The sequence below is a fragment of the Phaethon aethereus genome (genome assembly GCF_964289735.1).
Source record: "Phaethon aethereus genome assembly, chromosome: 2".
NCBI classification, from domain to species: domain Eukaryota; kingdom Metazoa; phylum Chordata; class Aves; order Phaethontiformes; family Phaethontidae; genus Phaethon; species Phaethon aethereus.
In genome coordinates, this window is record NC_138582.1 from 5,169,928 (window position 1) to 5,194,622 (window position 24,695).

At 39.1% G+C, this 24,695-nt stretch overlaps 1 protein-coding gene across 1 annotated transcript in view; it reads left to right on the forward strand.

Moving 5' to 3' along the window:
- TRAPPC9 (trafficking protein particle complex subunit 9) overlaps positions 1–24,695 on the forward strand; it is a gene marked incomplete at both ends in the record, with an annotated part of 523,602 nt that overhangs the window by 158,974 nt on the left and 339,933 nt on the right. The window contains one exon of the mRNA XM_081996827.1: positions 23,716–23,858. Coding sequence (XP_081852953.1) covers positions 23,716–23,858 — 143 coding nt within the window. The remainder of the gene's footprint in view (positions 1–23,715; positions 23,859–24,695) is intronic.

Consider the following 24,695-nt stretch of genomic DNA (forward strand, 5'->3'; position numbering starts at 1 on the left):
ATTAGGGTGAATTTTAAGCAAATCAGATTAATAAATCAGCTGTATCACTGACTAACACTGAATTTCTTTATTAATAGCTGGAACAAATAACACAAATTCCAAGCTTGAAATTTCAGTTCTAAGCAGGAAGAAGATGGTAGTGAATCAACGCTACGGCCTGGTCGGTGTGATGGTACTGATTGTGGCCTCCTAATGGAAGTTAGGGAGGCTGTAAATTTTGGATACAGTAGTAAGAGATGACTCCCAACTGTTCTCTTGTAAATTGGACCAGTGCTGCACGGGGATATGGGACGGACTAAATGTGCAGACATGTCTGTTTTGTGGAGCAGTTGATTAGAAAGCCAATGAGGGAAAGTCAATTTCTGACATTTTCCTGGGGAACATGTAGGACCTGGTTCAAAATGTGAAGCTGAAGTGCCACCTTGTCATAGTGATTTTGGAACGCTTGGGTACAGCAGCAACAGTCAGTGAAGCAGTGCACAGCTGCTTAAAGCTGCTTAAAGCAAATATTCATAAAAATGAGAAAGGTTATTGAAAAGAAAAGAAGAAAAAAAGGGAAGGGAAGGGAAGGGGAGGGGAGGGGAGGGGAGGGGAGGGAAGGGAAGGGAAGGGAAGGGAAGGGAAGGGAAGGGAAGGGAAGGGAAGGGAAGGGAAGGGAAGGGAAGGGAAGGGAAGGGAAGGGAAGGGAAGGGAAGGGAAGGGAAGGGAAGGGAAGGGAAGGGAAGGGAAGGGAAGGGGCAGTTGAGAGTTAATTCTTGATAGGTAGCATGGAAGCTTTTGAGGGCACCCTATCAGAAGCACAGAACAAAATTATTTCCATCAGAAGAGCCTTTTACCTGTCCAGAATGACTTAAGAAGAGTGCAATAGAAATTGGCATGTCTAAGGAGTAAGGCAAAAGAACACATTAAAAGCAAGATGACATTTTTCAAAAGTGCCTAGAGAACATTTTTGTGAGGATCCAAATTTGTGTGGAAAATAATGTGGTACAAATAAACAAAACTAATATTACTATCAGCAAGAGCACCTCTGTGAACTAAAGCGTTGTAATGGTTGTCAACTGTAGTTTGTCGCCTTCTGCTTTCAACCGTCTTTGCGCTTGAGGATTGATTGATAGATGGCAAATACGATGCCAGTACTTTCTTAGAATTCCAGATCTGGGACTCTGCGTACTGCAAAGCCTGATGTCTCTATTGGACACTTCAGTAGAGATTGTAATACAGAATTAGTGGACACATGAGTATGTCTGGTATACGGGGGACAAGGCTTTTTTATTTTTCTTTTGAAGTCAGTGCTTCACAGTCCATATGCTGCACATACTGGAGCTCTTTGAAGATGTGAAGAAATACTTGAAGGAGGGAGATGGTGAAATTTTTTCTGGATTCAGAGAAACATTGAACAGGATCAGAGAAGACAGGTTCAGTGGAATCTCATACTATTTGTGACTGGGAGAGAGGGTTGAGAAGTATTTTGTCTGCTTGCTCGGTTCCCTAGGCATCCTGCTTTGGTTACTGTATATGACCACTGTTACGAGAATAAACTCATAACAACTCATACATTTTATCTTAGTTATAATATAAGACTCTTTGCTTTTAGATTATATCAGTGAATGTCAGTAAATTTAGGTGAGCAGGTGTCCACCTAGGGAAAGCATTCGACATGCTGCATAATGGTCTTGTTTAACTGAAAGAAGAGTAAATGAGCGTTAAAAGCATGCGGTCTTAAATATTTTTGAAGAAGATGCATTGTAAAAAGCATCTATTTTTTACATTATTTTACTGATCATTAACTTTTAAAGTTTAGGGTTTGTATTAGAACTGTTAGTGCAAACCAGGATTTATTTTTGTTTTATATTTATATGTTCATGCGTTGATTCTTGCATCAAACATTTCAAAGAAGCACTTCAAAATGTGAGAGTACATATAATGTGTCATTATGATTTTGAGAGAACCAGTGAAAACATAGAGCCACTTGTAGCACGTTTGGTTGTTTAAGTTTGTATTATAATGCCCATTATACGGAAAATGGGTAAACCCCCAAATTAATCTCCCTCCAGTTACCAAGGTTAAGTTGTGTGTTGTGTTGGCCTTTCTTTATCTTTTTAAACTGTCGTGTGAAAAAGTAAAAGAATTTAATCTTTATGAAGCAGGAGGAAGGGAAAGCGATGCCTGGGGCATCTGAGTAATGTGGGCAGAGGGTGAGTAATGTGTAATAACTTGCCATATATGTGCTCTGTAGAACAACATTTTTCCTTGACGTCATTCATAAAGCTGTCATACCCACACCACAATAGAAAGATACTTCCCTCTACAAATTTTACAATATCTTGCAAGCTTGTTTGACAGGGCACATGACAGGTCTATCAAAACTGGGAGTCTCTTGTGACAAAATTTGAGAAAACTGGCAATCCAGTAAATGGAAAAGGTGGAATCTATATATGTCAAAAGCAAACCCATTTTTATTTAGATTTCTGAGAGTTGTCTTATCATTTTTCCTTCTCATTTTTCTTTCTATAGGATTTGAAATATTAAAATGAGAAACGTACTGAACTGCTGTCTAGCTGTGCCATGCTTTTATATAACCTTACATGAACACTTTCTTGTCTTATCCCTGTATTTCTTCCTTTATCTCATTTAGCTGTAAATAATTAAACTAGAGCAAAATTAAGAAATAAACTTAAAAAAACCCTTCTTCTTGTATTTTTCCCTCAAAGCATTAGAGGCTTATTATGGTCAGTGAAACAGATGGCTGAAGCCTGACCTGCAGACTGCTGTATGCTGAGAGAGGCTTGTGAGTTCTTCTGCTTGAACATGTGCTCTAATGAATCCAACTGAAAAAAATCAGAGAAGCAAAAGGCAGTGGATGGACATAGAGTCCATAAATCAAGCACAAATGCTATATTTCAGTGCCTGAGGACATTAACAAATTATTTTTATTAATTGAGGATATATTTAGGATAGTGCAGACTGTTGTCCACAGCACTTTTGTGAAGTGGTGAAGTGTTAGCACATGTTGATTATAATACTTACAAATGCATAGTCATTCACCTGAGTTACACAACCCAACACAAATGTGTTCAGCTAAGAGTAGCTGTGGGCTGTGTTGCTTTACAAGGGTTCGGCTGGGTAGCGGAGAAGGCGGCTAGAAGGTCCCTGGTTGCTGTGTCCTGGCTGCAGGTTGCTCTGTACCTTCTGGAGAGGGAGAGATTTTTCCTTCTGGGGAAGCAGGTCAGAAGGCTTGAGAGGGAAAGATGTTTTGCAAGTGAGGGGTGGGAAGCGGGAAAAAGGAATGGCTGAAAGGATGGGAGCTCTGCCGTCAGGAAGCCTAGACCTCAGCAGCCAGGCAGGCTCATGGGAATAGCAAGAATCGGATCATCAGCTTTCTCTGGTGACAGAATGGACTGTATCTACATTAGTAAGTATTGTGGCCAAAAAATGCAGATTTTTAAACTCGAACAATCACTGATAAGGAAGAGATTTCTATGCTACCAGTGCTTTTGAGGAGGGGTGGGGGATTTGATTTTAGACTGTCTCTGATCTGATATGGATTTGAATGCCTAGTAGTGGATGGAGTACACCTTCCAATTTTGTATCACAGAATCCTTTCTGTTGGAAGGGACCTCTGGAGATGGTCTAGTCCAACAGACCTGGTCAAAGCATGGTCAGCTAGAGAAGGTTACTCAAAGCCATGCCCAGTCAGATTTTGAGTATCTCCAAGACTGGACACTTCACAAGCTCTTTGGGCAACCTGTTCTAGCATTTGACTATGCTAACAAGAATAAAGCTCTTCCTTATGATTAAAGGGAATTTTCCATATTTCATTTGTACCCATTGCCTCTTGTCCTTCCATTGGAACCTACTGAGAAGAGCCTGGCTGCATCTTCTTTGGTCCCTCCCATTGGGTATTTATACACATGGATATGATCTCCCTGAGCCTTCTCTTCTCCAGACAGAACACTCCAAGCTCTCTCAGCCTCTCCTTGTATGACAGATGCTTAAATTCCTCAGCCATCTTCATGAACCTGGGCTGGACTTGCTCCAGTATGCCTGTATCTCAGGCACAGCTGGACACAGCACTCCTGATGGGTCTCTGCAGTGCTTGAGTACAGGGGGAAGATCACCTCCTTTCACGTGCTGGCAATGCTTCCTAATAGAGCTCTTCATAATTCAACCTGAAGTAATCAAGTTTGCGTGCTTCAAGACCACTCCACAATGTGAACAAAGACTCAGTAAATAAGAACAAGTAGGAGATTGACCACGAAAAGATATTTCTGATCCAGACAAACCAAATCCTGAAAATGCACTGATAGAGACCAACAGCGTAGAGTTCACATGAAGTCACCAAGGTGGACTGAGAAAATGTGAGAGAATATAGTAGGCAGGGAGAACTTATTTACAAAGCTTTTAAAATTCTGTTCTGTCTCATTTTGTTGTTTGTGTTTTATTTTGTTTTTTTTTTTTTTAAATGGTACTTCTTCACAGAAAATTATAACTTCTAAGATGTGGAAGGGGAGGCTTTTAGGACAGAGGAGTCTAGATAAATCTATCTCAAAGTTTTGGCTGACTTGAGGTCCCATCATAATTTTGTGGTTAATTTTATCCTGTGGCAATTTAAAACTGGATATTTTCTTTTTAACATTTTGTGCCTACTGCAGTTACCTTGGCACAATTTTAGTACCAAATATTTGAAATATTACATATAACTCTAATAACTTGCATTTTTCAGCACTTACTTGGATTTCTCATCTGCTTTGGAAAAGTTAATTTATTTTTTAAAATCCATATAGCTTCATTTATCTCTGATATGAGTTGAATGCAGACAGGTTGCCTTAGGCAAACAATTACAAATCAACCCTCAAGCACAGTCCATAGGAGTAATTTACACTTCTCCTATTTTAAGGCTGCAAGGCTTATATATTTAAACTGAGTTCTTACGTGCCTTTATTTCAGTAGCAAAAAGTTACCCTCATGTTACCTGGTAAAAATAGATCATAAATTGCCAAACAGATTGTTTACCATTTGGTATGATAAAATTAAAATGTTGAGATGGACAAGAAGAACTTGATTCTTTATAATTTTATTATTTTTTTAAAGCAAGGGTGTGACACTTGTCATCAAGATGCAAGTATATGTTGTTAACTATTTACGGTTCATTGTTGCTTGACTTTGAAATCAAGTCTGACTGCTATTTACCTTCTATTCGGGAGAGTATAATACAAACTTATTGCTAAACATTTAGTGACTTTCAAATATTGCAGTTCCTGACTCTATTCAGTAAAAACCTACGTGTAATAGAACATAAGTATATAAGATTCAGTGTTCGTAATTTTTCCTAGTAAGCACGAAAAAGGAATGAGTTTTTGAATTGAAAGGGAGAACTTTTTTAGCCAATAAATTGGAACCATCACCTGATTTTAATAATTTAACATTAAAAAAGGGGGAGAGGGCATCAGAGGACTTCTGAATGGCTGAAATTATGTATTTTGATCTTTTAAATAACCAAATCTAATTTCAATGTATATACCCCTGTATTTTAAAACAAACAAACCAAAAAAACCCCAACAAACTAAAGAGAAAAAAATTAATTTGGTTTTGAATGAAGCAAAGCACTATCATTCAGGTTGAATCAAGTTGGGGGGAAAAAAAAATCACCATTCCATCATAATTCTTTTAATTGCCTTTTTTTTGTCCCCAAACTTTTTTTCCATACAGATTTTCCAGCAATAGGATATTAGATTTCTTTTGACTATTGACTATTGTTTACTCAAATAGGAACATACCAAAAATTATTCCTGACTTTTAGCCAGCGTTGCTGCAATGACTGCAAGTACACCGAGCACAGTGTCCTGATCTGCTGCGGGAAGCAACTGTATAGCACAGGATGGAGCAGGTCAGGACTCCGTTCAGTTCTATGTTTGGTGCACTCCTTCAGTCCTGCGGCTTTAGTTTGCTTTCACAGGACTGCTCAAAATAAGCTTTAGTTAGTGGTTAGTTAGAATATCCTTTTTTTAGGCTAAATAATTATTATAGGCCATCAGGTATGTTTTATACGTTTTCAGAAGTATGGCATAGTGTCCCACCCTTTTGTTTAAAATTAATCGCTACGAATTTTGTTGTGTCACATGCAGTAGTTTTGTCATTTGAGTGACAAATGGGATAGATAGGTGTTTTGACTTTCATTACCATGTGATGATATTAATTTGCATTTATATGGTTTTGCATTGTGCATACATTAGCATGTCTTTTGGTGAAATGATTACTAAAATATCCATAGTGTTTTACTAAGCCAGTATTTTACTAAGATTTGGAAGAATGAGTTTATAAGGCATGCTTGTTCATTTTACAGAGCTCACTACCTTTACAGTAATTATATATATTTTTAATACTGTTAAACTTGAAAAAGATACTATTTTTTCATTGCAAGACAAAACAGGAACATTATGATGAGATTTATCAATAGCCATTAATCATTTATTCTAAGTATAGTTCTGTAAGAGTAGGTAACTAGAGGATATCAATGCCTTTTCTAACTAGGAACTCGACAGGATCGTTGAGTTGCAACTTTCAATAGATATACTCAAATAGAGTTCAATGGAGAAGAAATTTCAGGATTGTTGCATGTCCTCAGATCATGTTTCATTTTGTTTTTCTCTAGGAAAAAAAAGTTGGCGAATTTTTTTTTTGTTTTTTTGTTTCAAATCAGTCAATCTTGAATAAGGTGATGACACAGTCCATCCATGCATCAGTTATAAGGGGAAGAATTATTGTTCAATGTATGCTTATATGAAATATTTTTTCCATGTAAACTGTTAAGGATTACCACTCTTCTCAGTTAGCTGATTTTGGTTTTTTCCCATAATGCTCTTATTTCTGTAGAACTTAATGGATGGTCAAGTGGAATTCACAGAAGCAGTATGGTTTTGGCTTTGGGTTTAATTGAGTATGAGTAACAGTTGGAAAATTCATTATTATTTGTCTGTTTTAAACCTCTGAAGTTATGAGTCACTGCTTGGGAGTTTCCTGATGCATATTTATGAAGTGCTCTGAGTGAGCTGACTCAGTGTGTTTTTTAAATAAGCATTTGTAATCCTTTTAAATGTGTGCTAACCACTTAGATTGGAAATCAGGTTACCATCCCTATTAAAATCAAAATAGTGATTTAAAGATCAGGCACCAGTACCTACCTACCTACCTTCTTTCTTTCTTTCTTTCTTTCTTTCTTTTCTTTTCTTTTCTTTCTTTCTTTCTTTCTTTCTTTTCTTTTCTTTTCTTTCTTTCTTTCTTTCTTTCTTTCTTTCTTTCTTTCTTTCTTTCTTTCTTTCTTTCTTTCTTTCTTTCTTTCTTTCTTTCTTTCTTTCTTTCTTTTCTTTTCTTTTCTTTTCTTTTCTTTTCTTTTCTTTTCTTTCTTTTCTTTTCTTTTCTTTTCTTTTCTTTTCTTTTCTTTTCTTTTCTTTTCTTTTCTTTTCTTTTCTTTTCTTTTCTTTTCTTTTCTTTTCTTTTCTTTTCTTTTCTTTTCTTTTCTTTTCTTTTCTTTTCTTTTCTTTTCTTTTCTTTTCTTTTCTTTTCTTTCTTTCTTTCTTTCTTTCTCTTTCTTTCTTTCTTTCTTTCTTTCTTTCTTTCTCTCTTTCTTTCTTTCTTTCTTTCTTTTTCCTTCGTTCTTTCGTTCTTTTGTTCTTTCGTTCTTTTGTTCTTTCGTTCGTTCTTTCGTTCGTTCTCGTTCTTTCATTCTATCTATCTGTCTGTCTGTCTATCTATCTATCTATCTATAATATTTCATGGATTCATAGAATATCTTTAGTTGGAAGGGACCCATAAGGATCATCAAGTCCAACTCTCTAGTCCTCGGAGGACTACCTAAAACTAAACCATATGACTAAGAGCATCGTCCAGACAGTCCTTAAATATTTATATATTTGTATTTGGATATAAAATGTGTATGTACATATTTTGCAAAAATCTTTTAAATTAAAGAATTTATTTAGGTCAGTTCACCACTGGGGACCCCTGTAAAGTGGTCACATAAGAAAGAGGTTTTTGCTGAAATTTTATTTATGTGGTTATTTAAGTGGTTGTTGGAAGAGGGGGGGATATGTTTAATGTCTCAGAGAAAAAGGAAAGAATCAGAGACTGACTATTTCCTATTGACACATAAAGGAGATTTTCTCTTTCTTCAGTTAGAAAGTGGAGAGTTCTCCTGATTTATTAGCATATGATGGTTTTAGATGTTTTTGCAACTTAGATTCTGGAATTAGATTTGTCTTGTTTCCTTCAGAAAAAGATCTCTGAATGTGTTGTTTAATTATCTTGTTAATGGTGAGTTACTGGACCTAACGGTAATGACTTCCAGTTGACTTTTGGGAATGTATTTTCTTGGAGGGGGAAGGCCCAAAAGTAACAACATATATTAATCCTTTTTTTGGATGTTATGTTTATAGGACATTCTGCTGCTTTTAGAGCAAAACTGATCTATGTGAAGAATAGAGGTGTTTAAGTAGTGGCAGCTTTAAAACAGTGGTGGTCCAGATATTGGCCAAATTGTGAGATCCTGCTCAGAAATCAATAATAAACACATACTGCAGACTACTCCGACATACACTGTTCGAATTGTCAGTGCCTAGCCCTTTATAAATCTATATTTCTGAGAAAACATTTAATGATGCCTTTCATCTGCTTTAAGTCCTTTGCCTGTGTAAAACTTGTGTCTTTTTGTTTTAACATCTGTCGTGGTCTAACCCCAGCCGGCAACTAAGCCCCACGCAGCCGCTCGCTCACTCCCCCACGGTGGGACGGGGGAGAGAATCAGAAGAGTAAAAGTGAGGAAACTCACGGGTTGAGATAAAGACAGTTCAACAGGGAAAGCAAAAGCCGCGCACGCAAGCAGAGCAGAACAGGGAACCCGTTCCCCACGCCCCATGGGCAGGCAGGGGTTCAGCCATCTCCAGGGAAGCAGGGCTCCGTCACGCGTAATGGTGACTTGGGAAGACAAACGCCATCGCTCTGAATGTCCCTCCACCCCTTCCTTCTTCTCCCAGCTTTACATGCTGATCATGACGTCATATGGTATGGAATATCCCTTTGGTCAGTTGGGATCAGCTGTTCCAGCTGTGTCTCCTCCCAGCTTCTTGTGCACCCCCAGCCTCCTCGCTGGTGGGTGGTGTGAGGAGCAGAAAAGGCCCTGACTCGGTGTAAGCCCTGCTCAGCACTAACGAAAACATCCCTGTCTTATCAACACTGTTTTCAGCACAAATCCAAAACACGGCCCCATACTGGCTACTGCGGAGAAAATTAACTCTATCCCAGCCAAAACCGGCACACATCACAGAACTTAAAGTGCATTTTTAATCTTCAGGAGTCTTTAGTGCAGGTGGGACTTGGAGCAGGCAATGGTGCTGGAGCTCCCTCGCATGGACCATGTTTACCTGGCTGGATTATGGCACAATGAGATCAGTGAAGAAAGGAAATTAATTTTAGTGTCATCTCTACTTCCGATTCATATCTGCAATTATCTTCTCGTGTTTACTGAAGAGCTAAGTCCAAATGCCCTATATTGAGAAAAAACATTTGAGGAAATCACATACACAGAGGTTATGAAGAGAACTGTATGTTTTAATAATGTGAGTGAATGCTTGGTTGCTTGGCATATTAGCTTTCGGATAGCACGCCCAGTGAAAGAAAGAAGATACATTAGAATGGAAAGTGTTGCTGTTCTGCAACTCTAGGACTTGATTTCTAGCTAAACTATAGGACAAATTTAATTTCTGAAGTGTTAGTCCCTGAAAACTAATTTCACTATTTTTTAATCCTGTTAGTTCTTATCATCATATTAAGGAGTAGGAATTTGCAATATTCATCCCACATAAAACTCATTAAATCAGTGATAAATTTAGCTCAATAACTTTACTGATTTTGCAAATGATTGTGCTGCTAGAGGCTCTGTTTGCAACCCAAGTAGCAGCTGAAAAGTCTGAAGTGCTCAGTCTTCCATATTTATACGTTAATGGCTATGCTGAATAAACAGTTCTATTGATTAAATTGTTAAGCATTTCTGTTTTAAAACCTCTTTCTTAGCTTGCTCCTACTTTTGAGCAATCACTTAATTGGGCTTATTCCTCCCAATCACAGGAATTCCCGAAAAAAACGAGGATTGTTTAACACAAGAATATCAAAGAGCTCTCGTGGAAAACCTGATCACCCGGTTTCAAGGATCTTTTATGTGTTGCAGTCAATTTTGTTCTGATTTGCTGGGTACATTAATTCTTTCCAAGTTACTTCAGCTATTGCAAGGAAGAATTTGTTTTATCTTTTGAGGGTGAGAGTATCATTTTTGTTTAGAGTACAATACAGCAATATTATGAATAAAAAGTATACAAATAGTAAATGGGGCTGGGTTCTTTAGGAGACTGTTTTGAACAGTGAATGGATTTGAGATCTTCAGGAAACCATTTGTACTTCTTGTGTGCCCTTCGTATGGGATGGATTTGTGTGCTGTAAAATAGGAACTCCAAATTGTGCTTACTTGGGTAATGATGATGGCCCTGTACCTGTGTCAGACCATATGCCCACAGGGGGATGCATGTGACTTTTCCTTTGTCGTCTGGGATATAATCACATTCTCTTATGTTTTAAAAGTTTATAAACTTTGAAAAGTTTTATATTGCTATTGGGGAGCAGAGTAACTAATACAATTACTTTACTCTTATTATTGGTAAAGGTAGTAAAACCAGCAATGTAACAGCAGAGTTAATAAGGTATGTACGTTGGGATACTGTTGAAATGTTTTTTATGAAGGGCAGTCATGGTAAGCAAATCTGTCAGAATTCTTTGAAGCATATGCTGAGCTCATGAACAAAGGGAAAATGGTTGATACTGCTTGCTTGATTCCTAAAACACTTCCAAGAAGACGCTCGCAAAAGGCTCTTTGAGAGAAACAAATATGCTGTGGGATAAAAGTGGAGGTCCCATCATGAGTCAAGAGCTGGTTCAAGGTAGGATGGATCGCCCATTTACTCACTGAAAGGTGGTCTCCACCCTAATTCATAGGGATCTGTATTGTGCCTGTGCATGCTCATAAAGGATCTGGATATTAGGGTGATTAGGATTGTGTCAAAATTTATCAAGGGTAGCGAGCGTACAGGAAAACCGACTTTTAAGGATTACAGGCTTATCCTGTGATAGAGGTGGGTTGTTAAAATTGGAGATGAAGATCAGCACTGATCTACATGTGCATTGTAAAGTAACGCGCATGAAGAAAATGCAGTCTTAATTCTAAATACACAGTGACGGGCTCTGAATTAACCATTGCCATTTGGGATAGAGATCTTGGAGGTATGAAATATTCTACAAAGATGTTAGTTTAATTTGTAGTAGCAGTGCAAAAGGCAAATAGAATATTAGGACTAAAAGTAAAGGAATAGAGAGCGAAACAAAAAGTTTCTTCTGTCTTTACGCCATATCTTGTGCAATCTCATCCCCTTCTCTCACAAAGGACGTGGTAGAAGTAGAAGGAACAGAGAGAGGATGGGCTAGTGTTGAGGAAGTGTGAAACAGTGCGGAAATGTTTGGCATGAAAAAATAAAACTGAGTGACTTCATTGTGTTACCCAGAGACTTCAGGCTGTTGCATGTGAGCCTATTCAGGCTTGGTGGTGTGGCTTTGATTCCCTTCCTGAGTGGGAGGGTTGGAGGAGAAAACTTGCACTCACTCTTAGAGACTTTAACAGTGTCATACAGCTTTCTAAAATTCTCATTTGCTTAACTCAAAAAATATCCTGAGACGTAATACTTGATTGCTGAGTCTGCAGTAGCAGGATGGGGTGGATAGCAATTAAAAAAAGCGGTGTGCTCGCTCTCTCAAAAGTGAGACATGAGCTGCTTGTGGATGAGTAGCAACATTGATCAGACGTGTCATTCTTAACCGGGGAGTCACTTGTGCAGCACTTGTTTTTGTTTTTTTCTTGATGTTCTTTCTGGGCTTGTGACTTTTTTTATACTAACTTGTTATTTCATTTTTGATTTCATGACATATGGGGTGATGCTGCTGTACAGCAACCAACACGTTATGGTAGCCTTTGCTGGGAGAACCAGGCTGAGTTGTTGGTCTCCACATAGAAAAATTTTCCCTTTGAAGAGTCTGTGTGCGATTTGTTCATCAACATCTGTCCCTGCATTTACTCCTCTTTTATACCTTCCTACTTCAGAATCAGGGCAGGATTTCAGAATTGGAGAAGTTATTGAGGAACATGTGTGATGGCTTGTCCCTCCTTCGTTCAGGTCCTCCAAGAACAGAAAGCAGGGCTGTCTAATTTCCTAGCACACATTTTTCTAAGAGGCTCTGCAGTTTAGTGTCAGTAGACAGAAAAGTCTCGATGGGAATGTTCCACATAAAAGTTACCTGCATTAAATTATTTTTAATCTTTCATCTGTATCAGCCAGGAATGAGATTCCATGGTAGCTGCAGTCAGCAACGCTTGGATCAAAGTTGACGGAGGCAAAACCTTTGAGGCAGTTAAGAGCGTGCAGCAGCCACTTGGGCATTCAGCTGCAATAGTACTGCCCTGGAGGCCCGGGTGCAATTTGCCTTTAATTAAAGCAAGCAGAAGTCTGTGATTAATATTACAAGAAGAATTATGTATTGTATTTCCTGAATGTTTCCAGAGGCGAACTGAACTCCAGGAGGGAATACTGTCCAGAGGAATAGTGCTCTGTACTCCTATCTTCCTCCTCTCTATTTGGAAGTGATAACTTCTCTTCTAGCTAAAAAATGCAGAATAACTTGTGAATGTGTGGCTGCAAGAGCCGATTAGAAAGCGCACAGTTTAATGTGAGACGAATGCTCTTCAGTAAAAGATCGCTGTATATTGTATTTTATCGTGCAGCTGTTTGTTAGAATGCCCTTTGATTCACCCCATTCGTTAATGCGGAATGACTGTAGCACGCCTGCCTTTGAATTTAATATTATTCTGCTCACATCTCCGTTCTCATTATAAACAAGGCTATTTTTAGCTAGCACAGATTCAGAATATGCTTTGTAAGCTTAAGGGGGATTTATTGAGCTCCTGTGTGTATTCACTAGAGATTCCTTGTCGAAGCTTACCGATTTAGGACTGGGGAGGGGTAAAACGGACTGTTTAATTCCTGGCATATGCCTGCAGGAGCTATATTTAGCTTCAGCTACTTGTCATGGCCGTTGTGCTATTTTTACAAAGGGATGCAGCAGTTTCGTTGTTCAGGGGCTTAACTAGACATAAATGTAGATGGATGAGCGAGGTAAACATTGGTGTACTGCAAAAATTGCTACTGAAAGTCAGTGTATGCAGTAGGTGTACTCGAGTAAAACTGCGCTAGAGCGCGAACACACCAGGCACCTTGTTCAACAGACGGGTTGTGTAAATTCGCCTGATTAACACATGTGCTAAAAATCCTATTTAATTTTGCTTTAGACTGATAAAGTCATTTAACAGGAATAACGATGTGGGCTTTGTTTCTATTTGTACATAAAAAGGTCTGACGTACTGCAGTGGCACAATTTATTTAATTGCTTAAGCTGTTATTAAGAATTTTATCATAGCTTTTGTAGTTGCCATGTATATTTTTAACAGAATACAGAGGAGAAAAATTAGTATGGAGAATGCTTGCTGCAGTTCAGTCCTAGAGGACGATTACATATGCACTACAAGATGATTACATATGCATATCCTTTTTATACTGCATGTATCAGGGCTCTTGCTATATATATATATATATATATATCTATATCTCAATTACTATACTATTTGGTGCTTTAAGAAACAATATCTACCGGAGAGTCTCTTTTTCCTATTTGGGGAAAATTAGGAATTCTGCCTTGATCAGTTAAATATTCCAGTTGATTTAGATTTGTTTCTTGATTTGCATTTGGAGAAACATATAGGTACTTTCCCTCCTTTCTTGGTTGTTTAATTTCTCCTTAAAAATAGAGAATTTATTTTTTAGCTAAAAAAAAAAGGAAAAAGAGAGTTGTGTCATTTATAAAAATACAGAAAACCTAAAGTATATTTTGTATATCGGAAAATCAGACAGGTCATCCTTAAGTGAAAAGACACATGCTCTCGAGTGAGAGAGAGAGAACAATGAATAGATCTCGTTCTGCAAAGTTGCATGATACCTCTGTACACTCGTTCCATCCATTGTTTTAATGTAAAAATCCAATTTATGATATCATTTGCTTTTTATGGACCATGATATGATGTTTTCTACAGGTAGAAAATTTCATATATGGTTGTTTATGTATTCCACTTCTGATCTTCGTTTGTTATTGTGGACCTTTCTTAGGCAGCCTAAGGTGTGCCGGATACTAAAGACATCAGGGAAGACTAATTTATTCCAGTTTTGGAATCCTACTCAGCTTCAGATAAACCTTGTGAGGTAAAGGCCTGCTGCTCTCCTTATCACAAATGACATCGGATCATAGAATAGTGTGGGTTGGAAGGGACCTTTAAAGGCCATCTAGTCCACCCCCCCTGCAGTGAGCAGGGACATCTTCAACTCCATCAGGTTGCTCAGAGCCCCGTCCAACCTGACCTGGAATGTTGCCAGGGATGGGGCATCTGCCACCTCTCTGGGCAACCTGGGCCAGTGTTGCACCACCTTCATTGTGAAAAATTTCTCCTTATTTTTATTCTAAATCTACCTTACTTTTAGTTTAAAACCATTGCCCCTTGTCCTATTGCAACAGGCCCTGCTAAAAAGTCTGTCCCCATCTTTCTTAGAAGCACCCTGCTTTCTCCCATCACTGAGTCTACAGTCAATGAAAGCTGCAAGAAGGTCTCCCCGGAGCCTTCTCTTCTCCAGGCTGAATAACCCCAGCTCTCCCAGCCTGTCCTCACAGCAGAGCTGTTCCATCCATTGGATCATTTCTGTGGCCTCCTCTGGCCCCGCTCCAGCAGGTCCATGTCTCTGCTGTGCCGAGGGCTCCAGAGCTGGACGCAGCACTGCAGGGGGGTCTCCCCAGAGCGGGGCAGAGGGGCAGAATCCCCTCCCTCGCCCTGCTGGCCACGCTGCTTTGGGTGCAGCCCAGGACACGGTTGGCCTTCTGGGCTGCGAGCGTACATTGCTGGCTCATGTCCAGCTTTTCACCCACCAGCACCCCCAAGTCCTTCTTGGCAGGGCTGCTCTCCATCCCTTCATCCCCCAGCCTGTGCTGATACCGGGGGTTGCCCCGACTCAGGGGCAGGACCCTGCCCTTGGCCTTGTTGAACCTCATGAGGTTCACACGGGCCCATTCCTTGGGCTTGTCCAGGTCCCTGTGGTTGGCATTCCGTCCCTCAGGTGTGTCAGCCGCACCACTCAGCTTGGTGTCATCTGCAAACTTGCTGAGGGTGCACTTCATCCCAGTTCTCCTCCCAAATGTCCTTTCAGTACCAGTATTTCAGGTAAAGCAAGGTTTAAGTGTTTGAGGGAATGACGGGAATTCCTGCATGGAAGAAGCTCTGAAGTTACCAGCATCCAAGTCCCTGTGGTCTGCGTTTTGCAGTAAGAGATCGGTCCAAGGAGTCAGTGCTAAGAAGCATGTGTAGCTCAGAGACCATAAAGTATGTCATGAGAGTGTTCCGATTTCAGAAATGCTGTTTTTTGCTTAGCTCTCATCAAGAGGGAGTAATAAAAACATCATGCCACTGACATTTAGGTGGAGGTCTTTTTCTATTAGGTTGGAGGTTTTTGTCCTCCCAAGGAGAATTATAGAATCTCTAGCCAGTCAGCATTTTTTCTGCTTTTCCTTTTTATTGGTGTGGGGGTGTGTGTTTTTTTCTTTTATTCTCCTGAGAACAAGTAGGCAGGAGGATATTCAGCTTAGGTATATAAGGGCACTTGTTGCTTCTCCCAGCACTGCTGTTAAGCCTCATTTTTTAATATGTATTTTATCCTTTAAACCTGATGTTTATACAGACTTTATTCTCTGTCAGGTTATCTTGTGGAACCACTGAATGTAGACTCAGTGATGGGAGAAAGAAGCAAAAAATCACAAGTATTTGTCTTGTGTTAGACTATTGTAAATTAAAAATCAAGAAAGTGCTAATCTGAATTAATTTTGATAGCCAAATGAATACATAGGCAGAGATGTGTGCGTTTCTAAATGCCAAGGCTGATTTTTTTCATGAGATCAACTGTAAAAATAGACACAGTCTTTGCATTCAGAAATCAGTCGGAGGACTGCAAGCATGATGTTTTTGAGTCCCATCTTCCCTGGTTTCAGCTACGTAGGCATCTCCGTTTCCCTCCCAGTTTTCACATTCTGGTCTTTCCCTGAAAAAAACATTCAGCTGTGTTCAATGTACTGCATTTCTCTGTGAACTGTGTTGCTGGAGCAGCATGTCCCACGTGCTTGGATTTGAAAGCTTGCAGTCTCCAGGATGACCTTTTTGGGTTTCGTCCAGTAATGCTTAGGGCAGGTAATTTTGATAGTAAAGATGGGAAATTGAGGTATGAAGCCACATATAGAAAGAAGGATAAAAAATTTAGTCTGTATAGGGCAAAAAAACCCTACTCCGCACTGTGATGTGTGTGCTGGTGGGGGCGCAGATAAACCACACGGCTTCTCAGCGTGAATGAAGCACAAGTCTGATGAGGAGCGGCTGAGGGAACTGGGGTTGTTCAGTCTGGAGAAGAGGAGGCTGAGGGGAGACCTTATCGCTCTCTACAACTACCTGAAAGGGGGTTGTGGCGACGAGGGTGTTGGTCTCTTCTCCCAAGTAACCAGCGATAGGACGAGAGGAAATGGCCTCAAGTTGCGCCAGGGGAGGTTTAGATTGAATATTAGGAAAAATTTCTTACACTGAGAGGGTGGTCAGGCATTGGCACAGGCTGCCCAGGGAGGTGGTGGAGTCGCCATCTCTGGAAGTGTTCAAAAAACGTGTGGATGTGGCGCTTCAAGACATGGTTTAGGGGACATGGTGGCGCTGGATTAATGGTTGGACTTGATGATCTTGAAAGTCCTTTCCAACCTTAGTGATTCTGTGTGATTCTGTGTGAAGGTGAGCAAGTAGGACTGGCCCGAGGCAGCAAGGAGAGGAAGAAGGCTTGAATGCGCTGTTTGAAACCGTGGTCCTCAGCCTGAAGAATCGTGGAGGTCCTGTGAGGTTCCGCAAGTAGGACAGCCCTGAGGAGAGCTCAGCCTCACGGCCCTGAAGAAGCGAGGAAGCTACGGAAGGGCAGAGGCCTGGAGGTGCCACCAGCTCTACATCGCTGCAGCCACGGAGCTGAGGCTCTGCGGCACCGTCTGCGTCAGCACCGTTGGCACGCTGAGCGTGCTTTCGGCTGGCCACCTCTCTGCTGTTGTTACTAGCATGGTTATTGCCAGGGTTACCTGCTGCTGTTGAAAAGAGTGTGGTCGATTTGAGAAACTCACTTTCTCTTTGTTACTGCCAGATAATTTAATTAGTTAAGCAGCTGAAATTCCTGACCCATGATTTATTTAGACAATCCTCAAAGCTGTTAAAAGAATTTAAGCATGGAACCCAATAGAAGAAATTGAGAAATTAATTTTGTAGGGAGAGATTCTCTGGTGCCTTCTGCAAGATGGAACAGATGAACTAGTACATTTTTATTTCTCTTTATCACTAATGAATATCACTGATTGCCCATGGGAGTGGAATGGTCAGAGAAGGAGAGGAAAGAAGGAGGAAGGCAGAGAGAATTTAACAAAATTGGGTTTTATAATCTGTTTAAGGGGAAAAAACCACCCAAACAAAGCAGAAAACAAAAGGGCATCCAATGAGAAAAGGAACTAAAAGTCAGAAAGAATGGCTAAACACTCACGACTGCATGGAGCCTGCCCTGATAATGCCAATTTGCATGAAAAGCAGGTCAGGAGCATGATGGGATTGGGGAAGAGTGGGCAAGGAATTTTTTTTTTTAGAATAAGTTCTTTTTCAAATTTCAAGCCTTAATCCCATGAGAAATTATATGCATTAGTAAGAATTGTTTTCCATAAGCAGTTCAGAAACTAAAATGGAAAGATTGTATTCTGAATCTATATTTTTTTAGTCTGGTCTTTATGCTGCCTTTTTTTTTTTAATTAAATGCTATAACTTAATGGGGAGCCTGCAATGGTGCGTTCTGGTATTTCTTCACTAAGTCTCAGAAACAAAGTGCCTGTAGCTAAGTACTGGCATTTCATCTTGTATTAAATGTTGAGATCTACTTAGTTGCATTTTTACTATACTAAGGGAATTTAGAAAAGACGTGACAATTCATCATATGTGAGCCTTTCAAACAGAGTATGATTTGTTAATTTAATTATGGGAAACACTGATAATAAATATTTCAAAAATTAATGTTCCAGTTTGAAAAAAAAAAACTGAGGACAAAATCTTGCTTTGCTATCTGAAACACAGCATGCAGTATGTGTGGTGATGCGATGCTGTAAGAAGAAATATTATAAAGCAGAATCTTCTGGTTCTTCCAGTAGCAAGATGCCCACAGGGATAAAGTCAGAATTATTGATAGTGCTAGTAAAATTGATTAGGAATAAAGAAACAAAGAAAAAAGAAACAAATCTACTAAGCAAAATAGAGAATGTAAGACTTAAACCCAGGAGCTTCTGACGTGAACTGTTTCCAACTTCTTAAATTTTACAAACCCCAAAATTTTGGTGCATATTTTTCAGCAGTGAGGAGGAAAGTATATGAACATTTTATTGATTGTTTACTCATTAAAAATATATCACTATAAATTTGACTTTCCCGACTACTACTTCACATACTGTCTATATTGTTCTCATTGTTGGTAGATTCTTTGTTGATTATATCTAATGTTGCTGCTCAGTAATTATTCCTGTTTTTTAAAAGGAAATTAATCGTTTAATGTTTTTCATATCTTGAAGGATTTTTTCTTAAAGGAAACAGTCTAATTATGAGAATTGCTAATATTTTGTTAAGCTAATATTTTGTCGTCTTCTATGGAATGTTTCTTTTCATTTACATACAGCACATAATTATTACTTCTCTGCAGGTGGATTCTTACATCCTGGAGTTATAGTTACCTTACCATAGTCTTGATCTAAGCCCATTTTTGGACCTAGTGTTCTTTGCTACGTATAACTGAACACTTGTTTTGGGGTAAAGCTTCTTGACTGTGGTAGTCAGTCAACCCTCTTCCTTGAGAAGAAGCTTACAGGAAGCATTGAGCACCATATTTAACTTCCCAGCACAAGGAATCCTCTCCATCACTGCTCCTTCCCCATTCATTTCTACTTTATATAACATTTCTTGTGTTATTAGCTGTTTTGGGGAGATCTGTTCTTAATCAGTGTTGTTCCAGCCTTTGCATAAATAGCAATATTCTGTAGAATTACGTGGAAATTCTCTTTAGATTTTACTCTCTACTTACGGGTAGGAAGTACTATGGTAGTAGTTCAGTAGAAATAACTGATTTGAGTTGTAGATTATAATTGTTTGAATTGGCAATTAAAAATCAGTGTAGGAAAGGTGTTACTGTTCAGACAGAGTCACTATTGAGGGTTTGGCAGGAGGGTACTAACTGCTGTCATTTAGTTAGGAAACTTTAATGCCAAATATTTTGCTTTTAATTAGTGTTATTCAGATAGCAGGTTTTTTCTAATTTTGCTTTTAATCCTGTTATGGAAGTGAATATGGGAGGGATTTCCCTGAACAGACTGGAGAGAATGATTTTTTTTTTTTTTTTTAAACTGTTACCTGCTTGGTGCAGAAAATAAATTTGAGGGCAAAATATGTAAGAGAAGGCAAACGGGTAATTTTTTGATGGTTTATCTGTAAAATATTTCTTGTAAGCATAGTAGGTGATGTTAATGTCTGGTGCTGTTGGTTAGGAGTCTTACCATCTGGAACTTACACACAGAAGCACTTTTGTTTCCTTTTCTTCATCAATAGAAGGAAGGACCAATGAAGTAGTAGAAAATTTATCAAGCCAAAGTCATCATACAGGTTAAACAATTTATCCATATTTTTAATATTGAATTTCCAGAACACGACTCTGCTTAAAACCAAGAATCCCCACCCTAGTCCATAGATATTCTGAATTCCAGATGTGTTCCGTTAACGATAGGCTTCTTTTCCTGGCTGCCTGCCCCGAGTAGTGTATTCCAGGTGTACTCCAGCCTTCCTTCCTTTTCCTTTATATGGATCCTCCGCGGGCAAGATTACGTTTGTAGTAACACCCTGCCATTGTTTTTTGGTCTGCAGTGATGCAGTTTGGAGAAATCTGATAAATTCTGTTGGTATTTGTGAAGATTAATAGAATCAGCCGCGCAGTTTATTGTTTGTGTAGGTTTGGCAAGGTCACTGGAGTATGTATACAACATTATTTAAATGGGGGCTGTAGCATTTGGACTGTTCTTCTCTGCAGGTGCTGTGGGAGAGAGTGGTAAATTGTTTTAAATTGGAGCTTTGTAAGCTTATGAAAGTGTAGGATTTTTTTTCTATCCTAGAGAGAGAAAATCAATTTTTCATATTGTATGTGGAGTCCTTTTCAAGGTACGTGTGCGTAGAGGGGTTTAAGGGAGATTGACTTGGGGTTTTTTTTACAACCTGTTCATACTATATGAATCCTAAGCAATAAAACTTTCCCCGATTACCTGAAGGCTCCTGAAATTATTATTTCCTTCACAGTCATGCTCCCCCCTACACATAGGTCTACACTCCTGATGTAAAGCCTGCCTGATGTATCTTTGTGCGTGTGCTTATGTTCCTAGGAAGCCTGCGAATTATCATAGCTTAGGAGAAAGAATATAGGATTGAGTGTTCGTGGTTCTCAGAGATATTCAAAATCTCTTATGTCCCAGGTATTAAATGTCCCCAGTTAGAGCTTACATTTGGGATGAGAAGTCCTCCTGTTGTCTAGATTAACAGAAGACCATTAGTTTTTCTTTTCCCTGTTTTCTAGCATGGGCTGTGGGACACACGCAGGGTCATCAGCAAGTTTTCTTTGACAAATTCCACACTACAGCAGGGACCAAGGTTATGACGATGCCCTTAAACTCTCCTCGTCATCAATGGCTGTGTGGTTGTATTTTTTAGCCATTTCTGGAGGTTTTTCATTTAGTATAGGATGTTAGGAAGGAGAATCACAGAGAATCACAGAATCACTAAGGTTGGAAAGGACCTTCAAGATTATCAAGTCCAACCATCAACCCAATGCCACCATGTCCCCTAAACCATGTCCTGAAGCGCCACATCCACACGTTTTTTGAACACTTCCAGAGATGGCGACTCCACCACCTCCCTGGGCAGCCTGTTCCAATGCTTGACCACCCTCTTGGTGAAGAAATTTTTCCTAATATCTAGTCTAAATCTCCCCTGGTGCAACTTGAGGCCATTTCCTCTCGTCCTATTGCTGGTTACTTGGGAGAAGAGGCCAACACCCAGCTCACCACAACCCCCTTTCAGGTAGTTGTAGAGAGCGATAAGGTCTCCTCTCAGCCTCCTCTTCTCCAGACTAAACACCTGCAGTTCCCTCAGCTGCTCCTTGTAGGATTTGTGCTCCAGACCCCTCACCAGCTTCGTTGCCCTTCTCTGGACACGCTCCAGCACCTCAATGTCCTTCTTGTAGTGAGGGGCCCAAAACTGAACACAGGATTCGAGGTGCGGCCTCACCAGTGCCGAGTACAGGGGCACAATCACTGCCCTACTCCTGCTGGCCACACTCTTTCTTTTACAGGCCAGGACACTGTTGGCCTTCTTGGCCACTTGGGCACACTGCCGGCGGAATGATAATGCTCTGTGACCTTTCAAACTAACATTTACTGCACATTTGCCTGTAATAATATGGGACTGGGCTTAATAAAGCAGCCTTATGCCACAGTCTTATGTAGAATGAACCGTGGATCCACACCACAGGAGCTTTCCCAAGCAGGATACCGAGTATTACAGCAATACTACGGGACGTACATAGCTGGCATTCTCACAGATCCCCTCACGGAAATTGAAGTCCGTTCTCAGATTACGATGTAAGTAGTGTCAGATCCCTGGGCTTGTGGAGTCTAGCTCTGATTTTTATTAAATGGTCGAGCTCGTTAATGAGAATGAAGTACGTTTTGAATGGGTTTGCGCTTTTTTATTTTTGTATTTAATATTGATTAGTTCTCCTGACATAACATAAACTTGAGTTTATTAACTACAAATTACGAATTGATGTAAACAGAGTAGACAGGTATGTCCAGAGTGTCCAGTGAAGGTTTTCATTTGTATTAAAAGGTGACTCTCATGAATTTTAATGAAACTAAATTAGGAATTGGAGTTAGGCCACTTTACTTAAAAGCAAGCTGGAAATGGGCGAAACATTTTAAGTGTGCACATGCAGCAAAACATTAAACTGTTGATTTTTATATTCTTTAAATCACTGGATTGTGGTTAAGAAATTGGCTGTATCAGTGTTTCTGTTCCTTCAGCCAGGCTTAGAAACATGAATGTTTTTTGTAAGTTAGAAAATCCTTAGATTGTTCCTTAGAGCTTATGAAAAAAATTAACAGGTTTCATAAATTGTTTTCTAAATCTTCAGTTGCAAGGGAGAGTACTTTTAACTAACTGAGGTTTGATGGCATCTGATAATTAGAACTGGTTTCCTGGATAATTTGTTGACTTGAGGTTTGTTTGGTTTTGGGATTTGTTTGTTTGTTTGTTTTTTCTTTTTTTTTTTAAAAAAAGAATGAGCTAAAAGCGAATCAAAGAGGAGATAGACATTGTTTCTAAATCTTTTTGAGAAACAGCTCTCCTTCTAGACACCAGCTTCAGTATAATACGGTAATGTTCATGTTACGGTCTCTGCCTCTGTCCTTGCTCTGAGACTTGGCAATAGCAGGTGCCTGGGAGCCCGAATAAGAGCTGAGAAAAAAATCCAGTGACACATCCCAAATTCTTGCCTTGCTTCCAGCAAATCATATTTCAGGAATGTAATGAAAGAAGAGGTGGTGTACAGTGTCTTTGGATGAATCCAAGGTTTGTTCTGAGCTTGAACGCTGATGATGACATGGGGACTGGTATGCTGGGAAGCTTCCCACACGCTGATCGTTAAGGAAAAAGAGACAAAGCCCAAAATTTCATCACAGTACCACTGAGAGCAGTGACTGCATAAGACTAGTGCTAGAGAATCATCCTCATTTTTAATACTTGCTAACCAGTCATGTTCTACAAACTGAACATCAAAGAAAGACAAGGTTCATGCACTAGGTCTAGCCAGGAGTCTTCTTTTATCTGTTAGTTAAAGGGGGTGAGCGTATGTTTACAGAGACTTGTTAAAGAGACCAGATGCTTTGAGTTTTGTATAATCTTTATCTGTGCACGCTCAAAAACTTTAAAGGTTTTCCATCTGATTATGAAGGGAATGAAGTGGTCAGTATTTTTCAAGAGTACGAAAGAGCGTATCATTTAATAAACCCTAAACTCTTCTAAGCAAAAATAAACTCCTAATTTTTTCTATGTTAAATGTGGTATGGAGAGGAATTATATAAAGGGAAGTCCAGCTGGCTTTGTTTAGCTACTCTTCAGTTTTTGAAAGGGTTAGGAGAAAAAAGCAACTTTTTACATAAGATGCAGTTATTTGTTAGATTGCTTTTTTTCTTAAAAGAGTAGAATGGATGTGTTAAGAAAGCAAATTTTTGAGGGCATAGAAACTTTATTGGTAAATCACTTTATTGTCTAATTTAATTGAACTAATGAAATGCACAGTAACGAAACAGCTCATAAGTAATTTGCTTCTATTTCTCTAGACACTGGAAGCCATTTTGAATTTTAAGTACTCTGGTGGACCGGGACATGTTGAAGGATATTACAGGAACCTTTCACTAGGCCTTCATGTAGACGTAGAGCCATCTGTTTTCTTTACGCGTGTCAGTACCCTTCCAGCAACAAGGTAAGCCTTGTTTGACTCTTGTGTATTTGACTTATTGCCTCTATTATATTGGCTATAACTTAAAGACCACGCTAGAAACTCATCAGCAACATGTTGGTAAAAAATTATATGAACAAATTTTCAAAATTCCTCATTTAGGAGTTTAGTCTCCTTTAACTGCAGCCTGTGATTAAAGCAATCCATGTGCATTGGACAATTTCTGAGGTTCAAACATTTTGTCATGGTGGTTTATTTTACCAGGTACGGGATATCCCCTGTTCGTTGTAAAATGTGATGACTTCTTTCAGTATCTTTTTTCCTGTTGTGGTGTGTTGTGCATTACGTTGTTTTGTGTTTATCTTGTAGAATCTTACCTTAAATGCATGTGTAAATTACTGTCTTTGGATGCGAGGAATAAATTGTAATAATTCTCTCCTGTGGTGCTTGCTTTCACTTGTAAGACACAGTAGTTTCACATATCATAGTGAGTTTTAAAAATCATGTCAACGCATGATGGTGGTCAAATGCCATAATTAATAAAATGTGATTGCTTAAGATTAATCAGCAATTGAGTGTAATCATTTTTAATAATTATTTGTTTTGCTAAAATACTATTTATTTGCTGCTAAATACACAGTTCCTATTTTGTATGTTTTAATTGATTTAATTGCTTTACATGCTGCTTAAGCAAAGCAGATTTTGAAAAAAGGAGTTCTGTAAATTAATGATTTTACTGATCCTTAATCAACAATTTTTTGTTAATGTATGTTCACCTACGCTAGTAATTAAATAGAGTCTTTAAGTATTTGGGGGGTATTCAGACTGGCAGTTCCAGAGGTGGTGTTTGAATAGCTGTCA